The sequence below is a fragment of the Mycteria americana genome, chromosome 5, assembly GCF_035582795.1.
Source record: "Mycteria americana isolate JAX WOST 10 ecotype Jacksonville Zoo and Gardens chromosome 5, USCA_MyAme_1.0, whole genome shotgun sequence".
NCBI classification, from domain to species: domain Eukaryota; kingdom Metazoa; phylum Chordata; class Aves; order Ciconiiformes; family Ciconiidae; genus Mycteria; species Mycteria americana.
In genome coordinates, this window is record NC_134369.1 from 4718472 (window position 1) to 4740538 (window position 22067).

At 41.6% G+C, this 22067-nt stretch overlaps 1 protein-coding gene across 2 annotated transcripts in view; it reads left to right on the plus strand.

Moving 5' to 3' along the window:
- Positions 1-22067, plus strand: part of NAV2 (neuron navigator 2) — a 241872-nt gene that overhangs the window by 83948 nt on the left and 135857 nt on the right. The window contains exons 4-6 of one of the 2 annotated variants that reach the window (XM_075502011.1): positions 9927-9999; positions 17485-17752; positions 19315-19383. In XM_075502011.1, coding sequence (XP_075358126.1) covers positions 9927-9999; positions 17485-17752; positions 19315-19383 — 410 coding nt within the window. The remainder of the gene's footprint in view (positions 1-9926; positions 10000-17484; positions 17753-19314; positions 19384-22067) is intronic. The other variant, XM_075502010.1, reaches the window with a different exon arrangement.

Genomic DNA, 22067 nt, shown 5'->3' on the forward strand with positions numbered 1-22067 from the left:
AGAACGATTTACTATAGGTGATTTGCCAGGTTGCTTGTAGATGCCCTTCTTCCTCACTTTATAATGACTGTTGCACCGAGGTAGGATTCGTTTTACTGTCTCTCTTTTTTTCCAGAGATCCAGGCTGCTGTTATGCTATTATGCTTACCATTTGCCTAGTGTTATCAGTGAGACAGGCGTGGTTGGATCGTAGGTTTCTGTGTTGCAGAGCTTTCAGTCTAAATAAAACCACAAGCTGCCCCCTCGCCCCCACCATCACCCTCCATGGAAAATAACATGATAAATAGAGCTAGACTGGATTGGGAAAGGCCAATATATACATCTCCCTGCCATAAGGCACGATAAAGTGTCACGAAACAGATATTTGTTTCATTTCTGGAGAGAAAGGCTTCCAAAACTCTTCCGCGTGCAGGGGTGGGAGATGAGGCAGTACGTGCGTGCTGTTCTGTCCGTGGGGTGGCTGTATGTGGCACCTTTGGAGACGTGGCTGGTGACAGTCTGTCGTTCCCACAAGGGATCGTCTTTGTGGTCCCTGCGGGTGTGCTCTAATTTTTTGCCCTGTACGGTGATGCAAGAACTTGGACATCCATCATCTGTCTCTGAAACAGTCTGGGGTTCGATAGAGAGCAACAGAGAACTGACTTAAAAAGTAATTTTTATGGAAAAACTGGAAGATGTGAGCTTAGCTATAAAGACAGAATTAGGTTCTATTTGATCATTTATGTCATTGTTAATTTAAGCTGAATTAACACTTTTTGAATACCTATGGTTCTACCCCCTGTGCGGACTAAATAGGTGAAACAGCAAATGCATTAAGGGACCGGGGTCATTCCGCAGACGTATGTGGAGATCTCCGTATCTTTCACTTCTGTATTTGCACCTGCACCAAAGTCTAGAAAAAGAATTTTTTTTTTGCCATGCCTATTATTTATGTAAAATTATTACATAAATATACCTTCTATGCAATACTCTGCAAACACATAGCTTCTTGCTGTGTTTTGGAAAAATGGGAAATTATGGATGAGAGTCTTCTAACTTCCCATGCCTGCACGTTGGGGCACGTGCAACGAATGAAACTGCATTCCTGATGAGGCCGTATTAGGTGCAGCGGATTGTATGAACTTCAGCGAGACTCTGTTGGTGTTGAATTTGGTACCATGAGCAAAAACTGTGCTCAGACTAAAGTTTGTGTGGAGTCTGTCAGGGCTAAATTATGGGTTTTATTCAAGGTTAACTTTGTCTGAGCCTTTTGTAACTAAGGGAAAAAGGTTAAGTTGATTTGAGAACAGGTGGAAGTAAAAATTGAATTATTCTTCCCCTTTCTGGGAAATTAATGAATTCGTTTTCTGAACCCTGGCTGTGAAGAAGACTTCGTAGTCTTCCGAAACGGCAACAAAATCACAGTAACCCAAGTTTAAAACTTAGGTTGATGACCACAGGTACCTGCTCATGTTTACCTAGTTTAATTCTGGTTTCTAAGTTGTGCATCATTTCTCGACAGAAACCCCACTGCCTGCTGCACTGCTTAAAAACAGTGCAGTGAAACTTCATATTAAACAAGAATGTTTTAAATTTCTCTGTCAGGTTTGTGATGTAAGAATTAAATGACAGTTTCTTCTGGTGCCTAGGTCTTTGTTTCTTTTCATAGCATATCTAGTACTAAGCTCTTCACTCTTGAATATCTGAAACAGATCATAGCTTTTACAAAGGATTAGACAGTCCAGAGAAATAAACTTTCTGTCTATGTGTCTTGTCATAAATCTTTGATTTCCAGCCGTTGCTTACACACTGTAACTGTGTGATAACGGTTATTTTAATTAATTAGTCTGTGAAGGTAATACATATCCAGAAAAGTTTATTCTTTTGCTTTTTATGTAGGATTATTTTTATATATTTAATGTCTGAGCTAAACAGTACCGTTGTGCTTGTTCTAAGCAATTATGCAGGAGAATTTCAGTAGGAGATGTTATCCAGGATCCAGGTGCAAGGAAGGAGGGGGCACATATGTGTTGGTGTCCCTCCAGCCACCAGAATAAATCAGTTGGGAACAGGTGAAGCTGTGACCCTCGGACCTCGAGACGTAAGTATGCACGGCGGCCGAGACGGAGAGGGTACGCTGTGCCTGGGAACGGGCGGCGGCGGTAGCTCCCTTCCCGGGCATCTTTTTTAGAAACGAACAACTGCGGGTGACTATATTGCAAGAGGTCCTTCACGTGACGCAGCCGTGAGATGACCGTACTACTTCTTTAGTTGCGTGTATTTGAAGAAATGAAACCAGATCGTTTGCTGGTGTGCTTCCACCCCGCTCGCAATAATTGAGAATCTGTATTTTACTTGCGTTGCTGAAAATTTTTGGTTGGTAGGTTATTTTATTTTTATAATTAATCATTTAATAGAGTGCAGCAGTATTAGTACGAAACTTTTTTCTGAGTTAAAAGCTCTGTTTGTGATAAAATGTCACGTAGAAAGAGCTACACAGAAATTTCATTAAATTCTGGATTACTGCTGCAAATTCAAGTTAATGATACACATTATGTTCCATGTTTATGTTCCCTGTTCCATGGATACACATTATGTTCCATGAGGTTCCATGTTTGAGGAAATGCAACCGTGTACAAGAGGCAGTGCTTACTGCATTGAGGGGGTTTAATGTCAGTCCTTCCTTTTAAGCATTTGTGCTCTTTTAAAAATACTGGTTTATGTAGAATTGGAGGATGTTTTGGGAAGAAGTCCAGGTTCGCTAGATATTGATCATATTTTACATTTAATCCCAACAGCACAGGACTAGCGACATAACTTTCGGTCTGGGAGCCCCGGATAGAAAAGGGTCTCCTGCGAGCGGCCAGGGAAGGTGGAAATGAAGCGTTCGTGGGACCTGCTACCTCCCTCGTAATGTGTTTGCTGAGCACAGCCATGGTTTCTCCCCATCTGCTCCTGTCTTTAGTTATACACAAGCAGAGATTTAGTGCCCATAACGTACAGTTAGTGTGGTATGTGCTAAAATCTAGCCAAGTGTCTACTGAGACCAGCAAAGGGTTTCGTCTATATCCTAACTTAATGATTCTCCAGAGGCAGGATACGCTGTTGATACTTGTTTTCCAAAGTTGAACTTGTTGCTGAAAAAATTGTAATTTAGGACGTCTCAAGATTTCAAATTATGCACAAATTATCCACTTCAACTTTTCAAATATATTTAAGGCCTGATCCTGAAAAGCTGATCCAAAAATAATATTTCCAGAATTATTTTTCAAAGACATTACCCATTACTTTTTTTTCCTCATAGGAAAGTTTCAGTTTTGAATAAATAAACCTGAAACAAACCCCATGAAAAGCTGAATTTCAAAAGAAACTAGGAAAATTTCTACAACCCTTCCATCTGCCTCTCCCAGCCCAGATTAGCTTTGGCAAGCCTTGCCAGTCACGCGGGATTGCCTGAAACCATTCACGATACACGAACGCCCTTTGGATGCTCTTTGGTGTGATTAGAAATCTTGGCCATCGTGAATCGCAGCTTTCTCTGTGGTGCTTACTGCCCCCATTTCTATTTATATTAGGCATGTTGTGAGTGAATTTTGAATATTTGTCCCATTATTTCCAGAGGAGGAGCCGAGGCACAGGAAAGCGAAGGTTTTACCCAGGGTCACAGAGAAGGGGATGCAAGAGATGAGGCTTAGGCTAGTTCTCTAGCCTTAGGTTAGTGCCCAAACAGTCCTTTTCATTAAAAACCCAAAACAATGCAATTGTACCAGAGTCCATTCTTCACATACACGTGAAAACAGTGTACCCATGATAATACATTTTTGTTTCTGTGGCTAGATCTGTTACAACCTGGCTTCAGAATATGGATTAGCTTCATTTGCCCTTATGTTACATCTGTTATTTCATTTCTAAGATATCCACCAAGTTCTGTCAAAATCTTGAAACTTAATTTTGAGAGACATTTTTATCCAAACACTCAGGAGCAGCATATGAACCCTTGGAGCAACATATTATTTTCTTTAAAAAAAGATACATTTTGATTGGGATAACTACTAATGAAGATTTATTTTAAACAAAGCAATAATAGTATTTATATCCTTCTGGGGAAACTGGAATCTGCAATTTTGCCTTGGTATTTCTTATATATAATTATGTTTAGGAAATAGTACAAATGAGACATTATTTGAAGGGAGAACCCTCCCTCCCCCAAAACTCCAGGGTTTTAAGGATTGTCAATGTAATGACTTCAGATTTTAAGGCTCTTCCTAAACTTTACGATATAAAAATATTGAGTGTAAAATCTTGATCTGAAAATATAGACAAGGAATAGCTTTTGCTTTAAGAAACAGCTTGCTGAAAACAGCTTGTGTTCGGCTCTTGTTTCTACATTGTATGTGAAGTCTGCTGGAATATTGCATAAGGGTTTGTGAAACTTTAAAAACTTTCACATGAAATCAGTCTTCTTTTTCTGCTTTGAAAACCAATATACTGGACATAACAGGGAGCCTCAAGTTAAATGGAAAGCACTGGTTTCAATATAAGTAGTGGGTTTTCTGGATAAGCTCATAAAAACTCCACATCTATCACTGTAAAAGTTGGGAGCAGCGGTCTTGCATCATAACGTGAGAAACTTCCCATGGTTTCTAAGTGAAGGAACCTACAGTAAGTTTAATTCTGATTTTTGTTTGAGAAAAACATCCGTATCTGTCACTAGTTATAGTTTACGCTGTGTATTTGGCTTGGCAGAGTTGGATGGACAGCTGTGGCTGTAGACAGTTTCCATATTCAAGTCTTTGATAGAGTCAACGTTCAACATGTGTTGGTGCCCACCTATGGGTCTCCATTTACAGGCTACAGGATGGGGATATTTGTTTGGGGTTTTTTTGTTTCTGACATGCCCTATTCTGCTTATACAGGCCAGGGCATGTTTCCTGACTCCTTTTCTTTCTAGCACTGACAAGAATAGAGATTGAAGCTGCTATTATATGACAAGTGCAGAAACTTGTGTGGGTGTGGTGGCCAGTGTTGTCGGAAATGCATAATTACTGTAGGGTACTTCTGAGAATAGAGGGTAATCTGAGTAATACACCTGGGAAAGTAATAGTGGAGTAAGAATTCAATAAATCTATTCTGATCCACACATAGGAATTCAGAGAAGCTGTTACATTTGTGTGTACTTGAGTTTCGTGCGTGTAGAAGCTAGGAAGGAACGAGGAGTGTGCAGGTCCGGTGGGAATGAAAACAATGACGTGCAATGATGTCCTCTACAAAAGTTCTTACAAATCAATAAATACGTGTGACCACTAGCTTTTAATCCTGCTTTTCCAGCGAGAGGCTGATGGTCTTACTGGTGTAACAAAGCAACTGCTGCTTCCGCAGGCTGGCCCGGTGTTTGCAAGTTATGCGTGCGCGATACTTCTTAGCCGTGACGCCTTCTGCTCCCACCTTGCCAGGTAGCAAATGCCACCCAGAGATTCACGTTAAGAGGAAGTTTTCGGGTAGCTGACTGAAACGTGTGTTTTGCTACTGTGAATATGAGAATGGGAGCTGTGACAGTTGATATGTTATGTCTGAACAGAAATTTAATTGTATGGGGTTTTATTTCTTCCTATCATCTCCTAATTAGAAGAAAGGAGGAGGAGCCCACGGAGGCGGGCAGCCCCTCGCGTGCGGGCTCGGCCGTCCTCAGTTGGTGTTTAGGGATGTTTCAGAATAAATACCCGTTGTACAGGGTGTGGGGCTGATAATGCACTTTGATAGGTGACTGCACCTGAAACGGTTTATATGCGACAGTTCAAAATTGCAAATTCATTCGATGCTTTTGGCCAGGAAGCGTAACAAGGCAAGGCTCAGTTTTGGACACTGCCAGTAATATGTCCGAGTGACATAATCATTGTGGATGTCTGTCCTTGGTTTTCCTTCTCGTTTTGCACAGCTTTCCTCTCTTTTGGGTAGGTGGGAAATGAGAGTATCTAACTGCCATCATTCGTGCTTTGTTTCTGCTGTGTTACATGTTGCTGGCAAAGCAAATGAGAAATCAGAATTGTCAGCCAAAAAACAATTGTAGCTCACAGTGAAAAAGAAAATATACACTCCCCTTTGGCAAATCCAGTCTTTTCACATCTGCTTAAAGGATTTAAGTAATACATGGACTTGGCCAAGAAAGGGCCTGTAGAGTCTCAGTGACGACTTGTTGCTGAATACTGTAATTTCAAGGAGGCAGCTGTACTTTGCGTCGGAAGTCACCACGACGCAGGGTCATTAGGTCTTTCCTTAGCTGAGATCTATCCAGGAACTTCACTTCTGTCCTAGGTGCAGACATCTAAATGGTCTAACTACCATGCTACTACTTCAGAATAGCTTGTTATCTCCAGCCCTGTATGTGCTGGGGGATCTTTCTCCATAAAACAATATTTGCAGATTACAAATAGTTAGTTCTTGTGTTAATACAGCAGGGGCTAGAGACAGAATCCTTCCTTGGAGCTTTTATAGGTGACGTTCATTAAATGTTACACTGTTGGAAACGTTTCTCTTTAAACAAGCAACATGATTTCTGATGCATTAGACTAATTCAACCAAGCTTAGGGTTCCTCACTCAGGCCAGTGGCCACAAAATAGTATTCCCACCTTAAGCTATTTGACATATGAAGATTTCAGTAGCTTGCTTGTCTTTGGTTTTTACAGTAGGAAAAACCAGTGATTGCATCTCTCGCACATCCCAACATCGCTGTTTTCATTCTCGGCACCTCGGGCACGGGGTAGAAGACGGCTCCCTGGTCGAGCATTCAGGGCTTTTGCCTCTTATGAGACTCCAGAGTGCCAAGTGAGTGTGAGCCCTTTCCACTGGGGCTGGATAGCAGTCACAAATCACTTCTACGTGGGCCACCGGCCAGTCGTTGTGTGGGAAGCACCCTGAATTTCTATCAACACTAACTTCAGCTATAGACCCGCATTCTGCGTTCCACTTCCTTCTTGAATTTCTGCAGGTTTCTTTCTGTTTTCCTTTTTGGGCTCTCTTTTTCCTTCAAAATAACTAATTGCTCCCATTCCTGCCATGTAACATTGTTAGTATCACAGATGATACTGTGTAAATGTTAACAGAATCATCGATGCTTTTTTGTCCTTCAGTTGTATTTTTTTAGTGAATTCCTTCTATGTGTGATGCCCTACATCCCTGTAGGATCTTACTGTAATACTTTATTTTCTGAATGTAAGAGGTTTGCTTTTGCAAGCCTCTGTTATTACCTCTTTATTTCATCATGCCTGGTTTTAAGTACTGAAATAGGATATTATCCTGTTTCTGTAATGTTTTGATTCTTACGAGTTCTTGACTATAAAATCGTATGTAAAATAATTATATGTAATCATATGTAAATCTATGTAAAATCATAGATTTTTGGTAGTCCACTTCCTGCAATCTTTTTTCTGCATTTTATATTACTGTATATTTTTTCCCCCCTCATTCTTTTTCTATATCAATGCAGCACCAAAAAGCCCCTGCTTCTTACAGCCTTTAGCCAGGCATTACAACCGATGCGGCAAGGTGGCCCATCTGTCCAAGGCAGCCAGGTCCAGGTCCCTCAACCTGCGTTCCAGATACACACCTCAAGCGTTAGCGCTCTGCGGGCCATCGTCCACCAGTTTGGGCATGGGAGCCGTATATCTTAATTAGGTGGCTAAAATGCTCAGTAAAAACGCTGGCTTTGTCCCAGGGAAGAGGAGGTAGTCACTTTACAGGGGGCTCCTTGAATCTGAATCGGCTCTGCAATGAGCATGAGATTAGGAAGTCAGCAAGGACTGCTATGTAGCACCAAGAATGGGGGCACGGATGAGGAACTTGCTACCCAGAAGTAAATCTTAATCCTGTGGTCGCTCTGTCCTAAAGGAGAGTTTCAGCAAAGATGAGGGACCTGGGAAGAGAAGCAAAGCAGGACTGGAAGAGCTACGTTGAGTTTCTACAGCTGCCGATCTGGAGTTGAGATGAGATATTGCTTGTCTTCACTCGCTAACCTAAGTAATCCTCCTTATTAGGAGAGGAGAAATCTACCCACAGCTGCGGAAGACTGGAATTGTTCTTGGAATGGTGAAGACTTGCGAAGTGCAGGTGGTAGAAATGGATTGATGCTTTTGTGTGGTGTTTATTCTTGAAGAGGTCAACTTTGGCTTTCCGGCCAAGTCCCAAATCACCTCAATAAAAGAGCTGTCTTGAAAACTTGAAAGGGTTGTTGAGCACTGAGGAAGGAAATGAGTCGATATTGACTGTCGTATCATAGTGAACCGTGGATAAATGAACCTTTGAACTGCACCCTGCTATAAGCTTTAAGGTCTAAACATTACAGGAAATGTATTCTTTGGTATCTATCTGGGTTGGGAAGTAGTATACAATATACTTTGTATACTTTGATATAGTATACAAAGTATAATGAGGTTCATAAAAGTTTTGAGTATATCAGTGTTTATAATTGTTGACATCACAGTTAGGTAATGCCAATAACTTTTTTTTCCCCCTGATAGAAGGGAATGTTTTTATTGTTATAGGCAATAAATGAAAGTACCTTGAGAGCAATCCATGCTGAAGATTTTCTGGCAGCTTCCCTTGTACTTTTTTAGTACTTTGAGAAGGATGGGAAGCGCAGGTCAGGTGCTGGGAGCTCAGCCTCCAGAATGCCACACAGCCCTCGCTTGTATATTTTTTTGAGGGCAGGCAGGAGCTTTCACGTTCCCTTTTGATGGCTCCAAACTTCACAGAAGAAAGGTAGTTATGTGACAGCAAGTGTGGGGCTCGGTGCGTCTCTACTTTCTTATCTATAAAGTGAAAGCAGTGTTTGGTTGTGATGTTGCGGGAGTTAATAAATTAATGTTTGCGAGATGTTCAAACACGGAGACCCTATTTTATCACTTACTGATTACCACGATAAAAGCAAACATTGCTCTGTGATATTATTCAAAAGTCTTCTGTGTAACCACACATGAAACACACAGAACACATGGAACTGTGTAACTACACATAACACACACGAAACAACATTCCTAAAACGTTGTTCCTTGCAGCTTCTTGAGGTGCCTAAGCGTGGACTTCTGCATAGAAGTGCTGTGGTCTGGAGGGGCTGGCATCTCTCTGCATCTTCTGAATATGACAGCAGAGCTTTGGTGGTAGCTTGGTGGGAAGCTAGGTGGGAAGCTACTGCAAGATCTCTATTGTGATGTTGAGAAGCAGGGGAAAAAATGCCTAACTCGTCCAAGCTTTCTGGAGTTCGCTTTGTTAGGTAGGATTTGAATGCAGGCTGTATATAGCAGCTGTAGTCACTAGCAGTCGGCCTTGCTGTGCAGAAGACCCTCCCTAGCCAAAATTCATCTTATCCCGTGCAATGTAATGCTGTTGTACCATCTCCCTGAAGGGCAGGATTTGCCCCACGGTGAGCGACCGGAGTTGCCTGTCACTTCTGACACGTGGAGGATGTCGCGAGTGACCATTTTTGGGATTCCAGCTGAGGTTTCCAGTTACAATTTTTATATTTGACAGCTTTTGCGGCTGGAAACTTTTGCCAGCTGTCAACTTAAGAGCAAGTGGCAATCTGCCTTCTCAAGCAAATGCGGCCTCCGTGTTTATTTTCGGTTTCATGTTTGTTATACTTATTGCAGGTTAAAAATCCTGGCATAACATCCTTGACCCTTTAGTAAGATGTTAGCGATCCGCTTTCGGGGTTAGAGTATTAAATAACTTGCTGCATGCAAGTACAAATAACAGAAGGTTTTTACAAGTCCCACATAATACTCGATCAGTTTAGGACCTTAGTAACTGAGGAGGTTTCCATGTAACGAGCAAAGGGACTTTTTATGTGGTACAAAGGCTGAATGCAATAAAAGGTGGCAGGAGATGAAAGTAAACGATTATTATAATGCATTTTCTTTTTGTGTCTCTCTCTTGTTTGTTTGTTCTTGAACAGATTGAAAACATAGATGCATGCCTGAGTTTCTTGGCTGCTAAGGGGATTAACATACAGGGGCTGTCAGCAGAAGGTGAGTCAATTGGTTGTTTAAAATTTCATTTTAAATGAGGAGCCTGAATTACTGCTTGTGATTGTACCCAGCACGTGGCGTGTAATGGAAGACTAATATGGATAATGAAACTTTTGACGGTCTTTACTCCTTTTTTCCCCAGCTCGGTATGAAAGGTAGGTAAAAATATATATCTAATCTCCACACAGATGACTTGTAAAAATAATCAATGAGACCCAATTAGAATTCAGTCACTTCTTTGTTTCTTTCTGTTAAAAACCAGAATTTTCTCATCTGAGTTCTATAATTGGCACATTGATCAGTGTAGATTTTACAGATATTTAAAGTGACCTGCTGGTGGTTGTTTGCCTTTTGAGAGAGAAATTTATTTCCTTATTTTTCAATTTTTCTCTTGCCTGAAGAAGTATCCGGCTTTCTTTGCTTTTTTTAAAGAAAGGTTGTTTTTTTAAAGTTTGTTTCCAAAGGCACAAAACAATAACATCCAAATGTTTTAAACCAAAACAAAAAGAAAAAGAAAAAGAAAAAGACATTTTGACGTCTAATTAATCACTCTGCTTTTGAAGAGCACCAGAATTTTTCTGAAACGCAAACATGACTCAGCGTCCTATATTCCTTTATGCCAGTGCATGATCTATGCCAGGGTATATGGTACCTTTGGGCTCAGAAGCTGTTTAACTGCTGTCTTATTGAGAGATCAAACAGATTTCCGTCATCCTCAGCACCAGCTTTCACTTATACTTTCATTTAAATGTGCTGGAAAAGCAATGGGGTTCCGTAGCTGCTAAGGCAAACTTTGAATATGTTATATGACGTCTCCTTCAGAGCTTCACAGAACAAATAATTGGATGTGTGGCATCAGGTGAGACTTTAAGTTAGATTTGGTGACCAAGTCTTTTTGCAAACTTAGTCTTGAGGAGGAGGTTATATCAGCAAATCATGCACGTACGTTTACTTGTGTGTGAATAACTTAATTGCCTGTATGTTTAAAGCTGTGTTTTCTTGCTCTGAAGGAATCTTATGGCTTAAACGAGGAAGGCAAGAAAGGATGTGTAGGTGTGGTGGGCTGACCCCGGCCGGCAGCTGAGCGCTGGAGAGAGTAGGAAGAGCAAAAGTGAGAAAATGCACGGGTCAAGATAAAGATAGTTTAAGGAGCGAAGGAAAGAGGAAGAGAAAAACAAAACAAGGGGTGCAAAGGCAATCACTCGCCACCTCCCACAAGCAGACAGATGCCCAGCTGGCTTCCGAGCACTGGCTGTGTCCCCACCGCCCTCCCGCCGCCCACCTGAGTTTTTCTTCCTGAGCACGATGTCGTACGGCATGGGATATCCCTTCGGTCGGTTGGGGCCAGCGCTCCAGGCTGTGTCCCCTCCCGGCTTCTTGCTCCCCCCCAGCCTGCGCGCCGGGGGAAGGCGGCGTGGGGGAAAGAGAAAGCCTTGACCCTCTGCAAGCATTGCTCCGCAATAGCCGAAACCCTGGCGCCTTACCAACTCTGTTTGAGTCGCAAATCCAAAACCCAGCGCTATGCGCTTTGTGATCCTGATTTGAAATCTTAGCTGAAACACGCTTTCCCTTATTGACGGTAAATGATGTTTATGAAATGTATTCCAGCTAACCGCTGTGGATGAACTTTGTGGTGAAACCATCGTGTACGCGAGTTTTACGTATGTACATTACATTTAAAAAATATTACAAAAATATAAAAGCTTTCATAAAATTACTATAAAATTAAAGCTATTATTTTTAAAAACCTGTTATTAAAAATTACAATTTAAAATTACATTTTGACAATTTGGAAAATAGCTTAAAGAATTCCTTGCTGTCCTTGAAAGGAAGCCCACTGCCTCATCCAAGTCTATGAGATCTTACAAGCCACTTGCAAATGTGTATTTGAAATGTAATTTCACTAGGTTTGAGGCGGTTTGTAAGCGTGGAAAGCAAAGTAGCAGATATTTAGTACACGTTGTTCTAATCTGCTGTTACCACAAGTAGTAGGGGACGAGGGGGCTGAAGGTTAGCTGTCTTTTTCTGCGGTGTATCCTCAAGCTGGGTTAGGACACCAATAACAAATATTTTCCTCCAAAGAGAAGCTGTAATAGGGTCGGCCCAAGTACTGCCTGCATTATATGCCTTGATAGCTCGGTTATAATCAGAAAGATTCTCCTGTCAAGTAAAGAAAGTATGAGCTAAAACTTCTAACAGCAGAAAGCTTGTTTAGCAGGAAACAGTTAAAAAGAAAATGCAACCAAGTCCCTAGTAAAAGCCTGACCTTGGCATGATATGTAAATATTGTGAAAATGTAATAGATTTCGCATTATTTACCTGTCTTGATACAATGCAAAATCTAAGAAAAATAGCAGATTAGTTGATGGGAAGACTGTCTCGGTGTGCGAAGTTGGCAGCGTAGTGGTGTTCACGCTGGGGAAGGGACAATATGATTAATGTTCCTCGCTCTCCCGCCAAATCACAAGTCGGACTCAGCAGCGTATAGGTTATGCCATGGCTTCTGCTGATTTTGTATTTCTTCCTTTCTTTTATACTGTCTAGGAATTAACATATTAAATCATACAGAAGCTAAGGAGAGACCAGTAATGTTTGCTGCCAACATATGAATGAGAACATTTACTGGCTCCTGAAGGAAAAGAGTGACAGCTAGAGAGGGGGAGGGAAGGAACATTTTTTTAATAAAATGAAGTTAAAAGACATGAATTCTACAATACATTCAATTTCTGTTTTTAGTCTCTCCTTAACTGTGCTGAGGAAGGAGGCTGAACAAGAGAGAACGCAGAAGCGCTTAAAATGAAGAGTGCCGTAACCAAACAAGCCAGTGTTTCTATGCAAGTTGCCAAGACCTGCTAGGTCAACTGCGAATAACTTTGTTTACTTCACTGGCAGATCCTCATCTAGGAGGAAGCAGAAGATTGTTATTGCTTCCAAATGGGAATAAACATTGAAGTCTCTCCTGGGTTGCTTGAGAACACGTATTTTTCAATAGCGCAGTTTTAGTGTGGAGGGAAGTTAATGATACCAAACTGGAGTTTAGATGACTCCTAAATGTTGGAATAATTTGGGACGTCACGTATCATATCCTTCCAGTATTAAAGAATCCTGCTTTGATATGTGCGTGCCACTTAGACGTAGTCTTTTTTAATGGATTTAGGCAGTGAAGATGCTAAGGATCTGCAGTCGCTGATGATGACCATACTATGCTAGAGACAAGCCCCCTTCCCCAGCGATGTGGAGCCAAAAGGGCATTCCCTTAAAGATTCTTAAATCCTAAAATCTCCATTTGTGGTTACTAAAGAAAACTATGGGGGATGCCGAAGAATTCTCTTCCCTTCTTGCTGCAATTTTTTATCGTCCATTGCTTTGAGCTGTCTCTCCATACCCACGCTTTTAAACTTGTTTCCACACTGAGCTGGGTTTTAGAGTCCTGGGCTTGCAGCTGCCCAGCTAAGCTTGCCCTCCTTCACACTATATCTCCTCTCTGCCAAGATTTTGAAGATTATGGAGAACATAAATGTGCAGTAGAAACTCAGATTGATGTAATAGATCGCAGCTGCACCTCTTCTGGGTAACAGGTTGGCTGGATAACGAATAGCTGAGCAAATCACGAAACTGTAAGGCGATGAAAGTGAATGTCTCGCTAGACTGTGGAACAACCACGATTCGGCTTAGACTTTTGCCTCTGAAATGACATTCGCGCTTCTGTAGGTGCACAAATTTCAGTCTGCGCGCTGTGCAGTACTTCAGTTCATCCCCTTTAGGTCCTTTAGTTCCTTTCCAGTGTCAAGGTGGAATTTTTATTTCCACGGGACAAATATCCCACCGCGCTATTTTAAGCATACCTGAGTAGGGCACTTGCCATGCTGCCAAATTTTGATGAAACCACACTGAGTACAGTTATGTACAGTCTTCAAAAAAATTACTCTTTAATTATAAAAAAAAGCCTGCAGATCTAGTGTCTGTGGTGGGAATTAATTCCTTCTTGCATTTCCCTTCCTTGTTTCTATGGAATTCCCAGTACTGTTCATATGCAGCTCACATTCCTCATACAAAGTTCTGTCCCAGAGCTGGTTTTGGTAGCCTTGGATCCCTAAAGTCAGCTTAGAGGCCAGCCAGCCTGGAGCATGTGCTGACCGAGGTGGAGTCTGCCTGTCCGTACTTCACGATGTGTCCTGGATCAACGGTGAAGTATATCTACTTCTCGACATCTTGTCTTAAATTCAAACCTTCTTGTAGTGACTTTGGCCCTTTCTCTCCTTTCCCATCGTTCACTGTGGACAGAATTTCCTGATTTTTTTTCATTCTGTTCTGTTCAGCAGACCGTCTTGCCTCTCCTCGTAAATGAACTAAGAAGGGTTGATGCAGAATCCCTCAGTGGTCAACCGTAAGAGCTGGTGCAAAGCGACAGGAGCAGACACCCGCTGTCTTTAGGGGTGAATAGTACATATATAAAGCAGCCCTGTTTTCTGGCAGGTTAGACGCAAGCTAAGGAATGTGCAGTCATGCTGAATTTGTACTTTGTACTCCTGCTAGCCAGTTTGGCTAACCAGTCTAGGCCATGTAAACTACTTCTGTTTTTTCTAGTCCCACGTGCTTTACAGAATCAGATAGGAAATAAGCTTTGCAGATGCAGACAAGCTTGCCTAAATAAGTGGTAGACCATTTTTCCTGTTCTTTTTCATTGGTTTGCTTTGATCTGTGTCCTGTACATAATAAGTAATTTATGATTTGCAGAAATTTCATTCTTTACCTCTTCTTTGTCCTGAACTTTTATTTTTTTCCCCAATTTCCCCTGAGTCCAGTGTGTTTTTGTGAAGACAGGGAAGGATGATTGGCAAGCTACAGTGGTGGAAGTTCCAGCTGTAGGTGAAGCAAGCAGCAACGGAGATATTCCAGTATGGAAATTTCCAAAGGGTAGATTTGCCCGGATTCTCTGAAAACCAAATTCCAGTTTCCTCTCAAATGTCTAGAGTGTTTGTTTCAAATATACAAGATGAGTCATTTTGGGCTCCAAATGTAAAATGGGTGGGTGGCACGCCTGGCCTTATTGAAGTTAATAGGCACATTTAAGCTGACGCAAGGACTGGAGGGGACTTCAGGCTGGAAGGAGCTGAGACCGCGCTGCTGGGCAGAGCGCAGGGAGGTTGAAGTACTCTTTGCAATGCTCTTTTTGTACAAAGTGCAGGGGCAAACTGCCAGGCGAATTACCTCAGTCTGTCTTGAAGATAAGGGAAACAGAACTACCTCTGAAAGTCCCGTTTGAAATATTTTGTTTAAAATCCAGATGGAAAAAGACTGCTTCTTTTGAAACTCAGTAAAGGTGTTTTTCTTTTGATTTTTTTTTTTTTTTTTTTTGGTCACCTTAGCAAAATGTCGAAAGCAGGTTTCTCTTCTGATAAATACAGCAGAAGGCAGCTATAGAAAGCAACAGGCTTTAGGTGGGTTATTGTTATAATCGCCTCTCACTTCACATTGAAGTCAAGTCCTCGTTTCCAATTGCATATAGCTTTGCTAAGTTTAAACATGCAGACCCACGGTAATTTCTTTTATCTTCTGGCCCGTATTTGTGCAGTTAAGCTTCCCAGTGCCTCTGGCTCTGTTTAGTTATGCTTCGGCCTGTGATTAAGTGCTACTTTCCTTACAATTCCCATGAGTAATTTGAGTTCTTTACTGAAGATAAGGAGATCCTTTTTACTGTGCTTTGCTGTCTTTTGCGTCTGTTTTACTTTATTGTCTGCTTCTTTCCGCGTCCTCCCTAGCTAAACACGGGCGGATTAGAGTAGGAACCTGCAGATGCCGATGGAGCGGGAGCAAGCTGGGTTTGTGGCATGATGCTGCATGGGAGCAGGAGTGGACTGGGAAAAGGGGAAACAGGCAGGATTCTTTAGGACCCCGCTGTCCAGGGAGAGACTAAAATTGGCCAAGAAAACAAAGGCAGGCAGAAAATGGCTGCTCAAGGGCCCTGGGATTGATAATCGTTTACACAAGGGAACAGGGGCAGTGATGGGAAGGAGCACTGGTGGAGGGGCCAGACTGCAGGGAGGAAAAAATCGGTAAGGAAATTTCGTCAAGAAGTAGGAGAGGAAGGGAAAGGAATGGGTCTGGTGATGGTCCAGGTCTGGGTGATGACCAGGACCACTTAGATAAGGTCTAGGAGCTGCTGAGGAGGTGGGCATGGGCCAAAGCAAAATTAAGGAAGAAAATAAATCAGATGAGTGGCTAGGAAGAAAAGGTAGATTGAGGCACAGGTAGACAAGGAGACCAAAGCTGGGAGCTGCGGTAGGAAGGGGAGCCAAATTTTTAAGCCGTGAGCCTGAGATTTGCTGGGTAAAGGGCTTGGGGTTAAGAACAGAAGCTTGTAACACAGCAAAGATGAGCAATGTGAGCAGAAATGTGGCTGGGAGGGCATAAAGGGTAGAGCAGGGCCCACTACAAAGTCAGAGCAACCTTTCAGCCAGAACTGGGGACAGAAGTTAAAATTCCGAGTCTCACTTTTGTGCTCGGCCACTGTCTTGCCCCATGTCCTTTTCTTCCCTTCTTGCACTAATCCGTGTAGAGGGGTTTAAAAGCATAGGGTAACAGCCAGTTTTATTAGTTCATGTGGTCTACGTAGTGCACGCAAAACTTTGGCTGTTTGACGTCGCTTTTTTAATTCACTTTTTTAGTTTAGGAAATTAAACATGCTAAATAATTAAGTCAAGGCACGTTATTAAGGTTGTTTCCAAGACTGAATCGGTGCTCTTGCGTATTAATTATGATACAGCTGTTAACTGCGTGTTCTGGTACATGTCTTTATCTTTGTGGTTTTGTTTGGTTTTACATTTTTGCATTTGACATTGCATAGAAGAACAGGATGACTTTTAGGAATTGAAATGTTTATTCGTTCACTGTCAAGCTATCTTTAGGTACCTCGGGTATCCATTCTTTATTGGCTTGTGATAGTATCAAACTGGTAATTATCTGTTTTAATACAGCTATTTCACCCAACAATCATATTTTCTAGTGCAAAACTTGCATCGGATTTTCTTAGTGGAAACAATTAGTTTGATATTCCAGAAATGATATAATACTGTGTGATAACTGAGTAGTTTCTCCTCCTCGTGCAAATGTAGGACTGAGAAATCATGTACAGTGTGCTGTTGTTATAATACACTTGTTGTGGAGTTTTTGTTTTGGTTACTTTAGTTTAAAGGAACTATTTAAAGGAACTATCTTTTTAAGCACACTGGCATTAACATACAGGCTATAGCAGAACTGGAAGTCATCGTGCAGTCACCGCAGGGGAGAAATTAGTTATTTATTTGTCGTTGGTGCTCACTGGTAATCGGCTGTAATGCCAATTAGATATGCAGGAAGCCCGTCGTATCCTAAAGGAACGGGGCCCAGACCACGTTACGAAGCGTGCCGTGGCTGACCCGCTCTACTGGCAGAGGCGAACGACGACTGGTGGCTGACGAGTGACCTCTGAACATTGCCTTACAGAAATCAGGAATGGGAATCTAAAGGCCATCTTGGGCCTTTTCTTCAGTTTATCTCGATACAAGCAACAGCAACAGCAGCCACAGAAACAGCAACCGCAACACCATCCACCCCAGCAGCCTCCCCCAGCGTCCCAGCAAGCAGGACCTCCATCCCAGTGCCAGGTCGGGGTACCGCAGCAGCAGGTGCCAGCTTCGCTCCAGACTCCGTGCCCGCAGCCCCCGCAACCCGCGCAGCATCAGTTCAAAGCACAACCAGAAATGCAGTCAAGGTGGGGAAACTTCATTTAAGGTTTGGGGTTTTTTGTTTTTTTTTTTTTTTTTTTTCATTGTTTCTTTCTTTTCTTCTTGTTCGAGGTCTTCAAAAGCCAAAGAAGCTTCTTTCTTTAGTTCTACTTTAGAATAAAGAGTGTGTTGGAAATTGTGTGCTGGGCGGCAATTGACTTCACACCTTTGGAAATCAAAACAGATGGGCTAAAGTTATGTTCTCTGCGCTGGAAATATGCAGTTCAATGGGTGTAAAATACCTGCTAGACCAAGTAACCGCAGTATTTTATAGGGACACCTTCCTCAGTATTCCTTTTGCTTCTTTCTACTCGCAAAGCACGTATGTCGTTGCCATTACAGAATATATACTTTGGGCACGTGAAAACCAACTTCAGTTCTCGGTTTACAAGAATTTCAGTCCTAAGAAGTGGAAGGCTCTTACAGTGGTAAAAGAAATAGAGCTCATCGCGGCTGGTGACAGTCAAAATCAAATCTAGGCTTATTGGCCAAAAATAAGAAGCTGCTGGCTTACACAAAAAATAATTTTCACAATTGGTGTTTGGCACTCCTAGATCAGAATACAGATAAGTAGAGGGGTTCTTTGTCCCTTGAATGTCTTTAGCTCTATGGGTGCTCTTTCCAGGGTAGAATAAAAGCAATTTATGAAGGCGGTACTGCCATGAATGCATGTACAGCCTTCTGCTTCTCTGACCCTTCCGCTGCTAAGAGAGTGAGGGTTTGAGTGGGAATAAGTGGGCAGGATTAAAGGCTGAAACCATATTTGCACAATTACTAAAGTATGAAGGCGCTTTTTTTTTTTTTTTAATATCTCAAATTAACTTAAAGGCTTATTTGTGTTAAAATAACACATACTAAGTTGAACCCTAGCTTAAGTGCTGCTTTACGAGGAATATAAACAGTTTAAATGAGGCCTTCCAAGTGAGACTACTGAAAGCTTCCTTGGCTTTTGCTTATGTCTTTCTTCATGAATCATGCTCATTTTGGGTGTAAACAATATTTTTGTAGAATTGAAAAACATAGTGTTGCTGCAGCATGTGTAAAATTGTACAGGAAATAATTACTGTAAAACAAAGATGTATTTGAACGTATTTCTGCGACTTTTCTCTCAAAACCATGAAGAGATGCATGGGACCGTTTGAATATTGCTTTGATATTTGCAGTCCATTGTGTGGATTGTGCTGGGTTTCAAATAATTTAAAAATATCTAACCTGAAGGTCTTAAATGTCATGTTTTCTTAGTATATACTAAAGTGAAATTGCTCAGATTCTGCAGAAAAATACATATAATAAAAGACTGAAAAAGAAGAGAGTAATAAAGTTGGGGTTTGCATGCAGAATTGCATGTTCATTACTCTATAAAAGTAATTCGTTTCAGATTTTAGGAGTTTTGACATAAAGTTCTATTTAGGCAAGAAGCTTTTTTTCCCTACGAAATTCATAAAAACTCTTTCCTCCCTAAAACTACTTACTAAGTTCAGTGGCTTAAAAAAAAAAAAAAGATTTTTTGTTCAATGTTATCTTCCGCTTTTTCTTTCCTGTCATACAGTGCATCTCCCAGGGACTCATCTCAAAGCAAAATCATCCGATTCACTCTTGGTCAGAAAAAGTCTTCTAGGTTAGCATTTCTTCATCTTCTGCAAAGCATGAATAATCCTTTTGCAGTATTTCTGGATGCATGTTTAGGGTTCCTGTTGAAAATAGTTTGTAACTAGGCGTTGTGCAAACAGCTGAACTGTGGAAGTATTAGATGAATTTTAATTTTTTTCTTTTTTTTCAAGGTGTGGAATGCATTTTGGCCCGCAAGCAAATCATTTGTCCTTATGAGCTTTTGCTTTTGAGAACAAAACATGGTTCTGGGAGTTCTCTCCCCACTGTACCCATCTGTATTAGTTGTATTTAGATCTGCATTATTGGAAGTAGCATCGGGCTAGCGTCTTAGCTAGCGAGGAGAGCATCCCGTGCACACGTGAGCCCGAGCAGCACCGCGCGGGTCTGTCTCCTCAGAGCGCTGAAGCTGAGCGCATCTAATCTCCCTGAAAAGGATTAATAGCTATTTCAGGCAATTTTTGTCCTGAATCCCAGCATGACTTGCATGCCAGCTCGTCTGACCATCTCATCTCAGTGATCGTAAGGGTTGCCGTGTTATTAAAGTGGTGATTAATCATGTTTACTTTTACTACTATGATATATTAACATGTTTTACTAGGGATTTTTATATAGTTGGTAAACTATACTATACCATTTTTGCTAAGCTTGTGAACCATTACTTATGATTTTTATTCGGCTTGGCAAGTTTGTATAGATTGTTAGTTCTGCTGTATAATTTGGATTTATTTCCCCCATCTTATTTCTTTTATGACAACAGCGAAGGTCTGCAGTGTAACCCCTGTTAAAATGTCCCGAGTTTCCTTTTCGTGTTCTCTCTTGATCATAATTATGGCTTGACAGTTTGTATTCGCCTAGAAGAGGTGCTGAAGTGCAGTAACGGGCGAGTATTCTCCAAGCTCAGTACCTTGTCTCTAATAGCAAGAAGCTAGAAACGTCTCCCTGACCCTATTTTTCCCCCCTAGATTTCACAGGCACTGCTGTGAAATATCTTGGCCCAATACCAAAAGCAGGGGCTTAAAATCAGTCAGTTAAATTACAAGGAAAAAAAAAAAAAGCCTAAGAAAAATGATATCTTCTTCGAGAGTGTTTTTTAGCATGCATGTTTTTTATTCTCGGTATGTTTTTATTGGCAGTGACAATACTGACTTGAATCGAAAGCTTGTCACTTCTTGAGTGGTCACATGGTTTGAGTAGCTTTATTTACTTTAAAATGTGACAGATTTGCAAAATCCGTGTGGGAATATGTGGGGAGCCTTTGCGTACCCCCCGGTACAAGAACATTATCCCTTCCCTCCTGCCGAGCCCTGCTAGAGACTCCCCTCCCAGTACTGGGGGCTCTAGTAGCCTTCCTGCCGTGGTTGGCCCGTACTTGCAATGCTTTGTCACTGGGTAGAAACTTTCAGCTGAGGTATCTTGTGTGTCCTTCCTGCCTGTAGGAAACCTAGCTCGCTTCCTATTAAGCAAAACAAACTCTTAATGAACTTTCTTGTCTTGGTGACTACCAAGTTCTCAAGAACAGCCTTTGTCCCTGGTTTGCCTCTGCTTCTTCCCATGTAATCTCCTCTACAGCGGATGAAGCATCTCTGGGGTGTTCTCATTTACACCTTGCTGCAATGATGAGTACGTCCAACTTTCTAGCACCCCCCCGTGTTGAAAAAGGCTGGATAAATTGAAGGGCTCGTCTAAAAGGCTTCAGCAAAGTCAACCTCAGAACCATGATGTGCTGCGCCAGATATGCGGTGGTTTGAGTTTGTAAATTAATTTTTGGTTTTGTATTTGAATGATGCCCTTACGTCTTATCCTCTTTTGAGCTTTGAAAGCATGTGCATGCAGCTGCTGACATTTTTGCTCTTTTCCTTCATGTTTCTTTTCGTATTCCCTGTTTCTTCACTAGTCTTGGAGAAGTCAGTTTATTTAGGAAGCCCTGCCAGGCTCCTTCCTGGCTTCTCTTCCTTCCCAGAGGCACGACGGTGATTTGGTCGGTTCCATCGCCATTCTCTCTGACAACTGGGACTTCGTCATTTTAGCCTAGTATTGGCACAAGTTATTTAAGACAATTAGATTTTTGTGGTTTATATAAAGAAGTTTTAAACATTCTATTACAGAGAAAGATTCTACCATACAGCAAATACAAAGACGGCAAAGAGTGGTGCCTGTCATGGTTACTGTAGGTGACGTGAACTGGTTCTATCTTTTAGTCTTTAATGTGATATCCTTGCTTTTCACAACAGCGAGCTGTTTCACTAACTCTCTTTGGTATGCGTTTTGAGCAACTACCAAATCTTCCAGTTTTTAATATTTCATCTATTTGGAATGTAGAAATATGTGCTCATTAGTGCACAAAATGCTATTCAAACATGGAAACGTTATGTATGAGCTTTGAGTTTGAAGGACTCAAACACACACATCGTTCTGCGATGTGATGCTAGTGGCTTTCCTAATTCTGTTGGGCTTTGTAGAAAAGTCTCCCCCCTCCCCTTTTGCCTGAAAAGCATGAAAGTAGTATCCCTCTCTGTCTACTTACTCCAGAATCCTAACTACTTTTTTTTCCTAGGTAAACAGCTAAATCTTGTAAATACAGGCTACGGTAAGGAAATGCCGGATGAGATGGACCCAATTTAAACCAGAGGCTTATACCAGCTCACTGATAATGTGGTTGCCCTAAGAAGGGGAACTTAAGCTTTGTGTGAG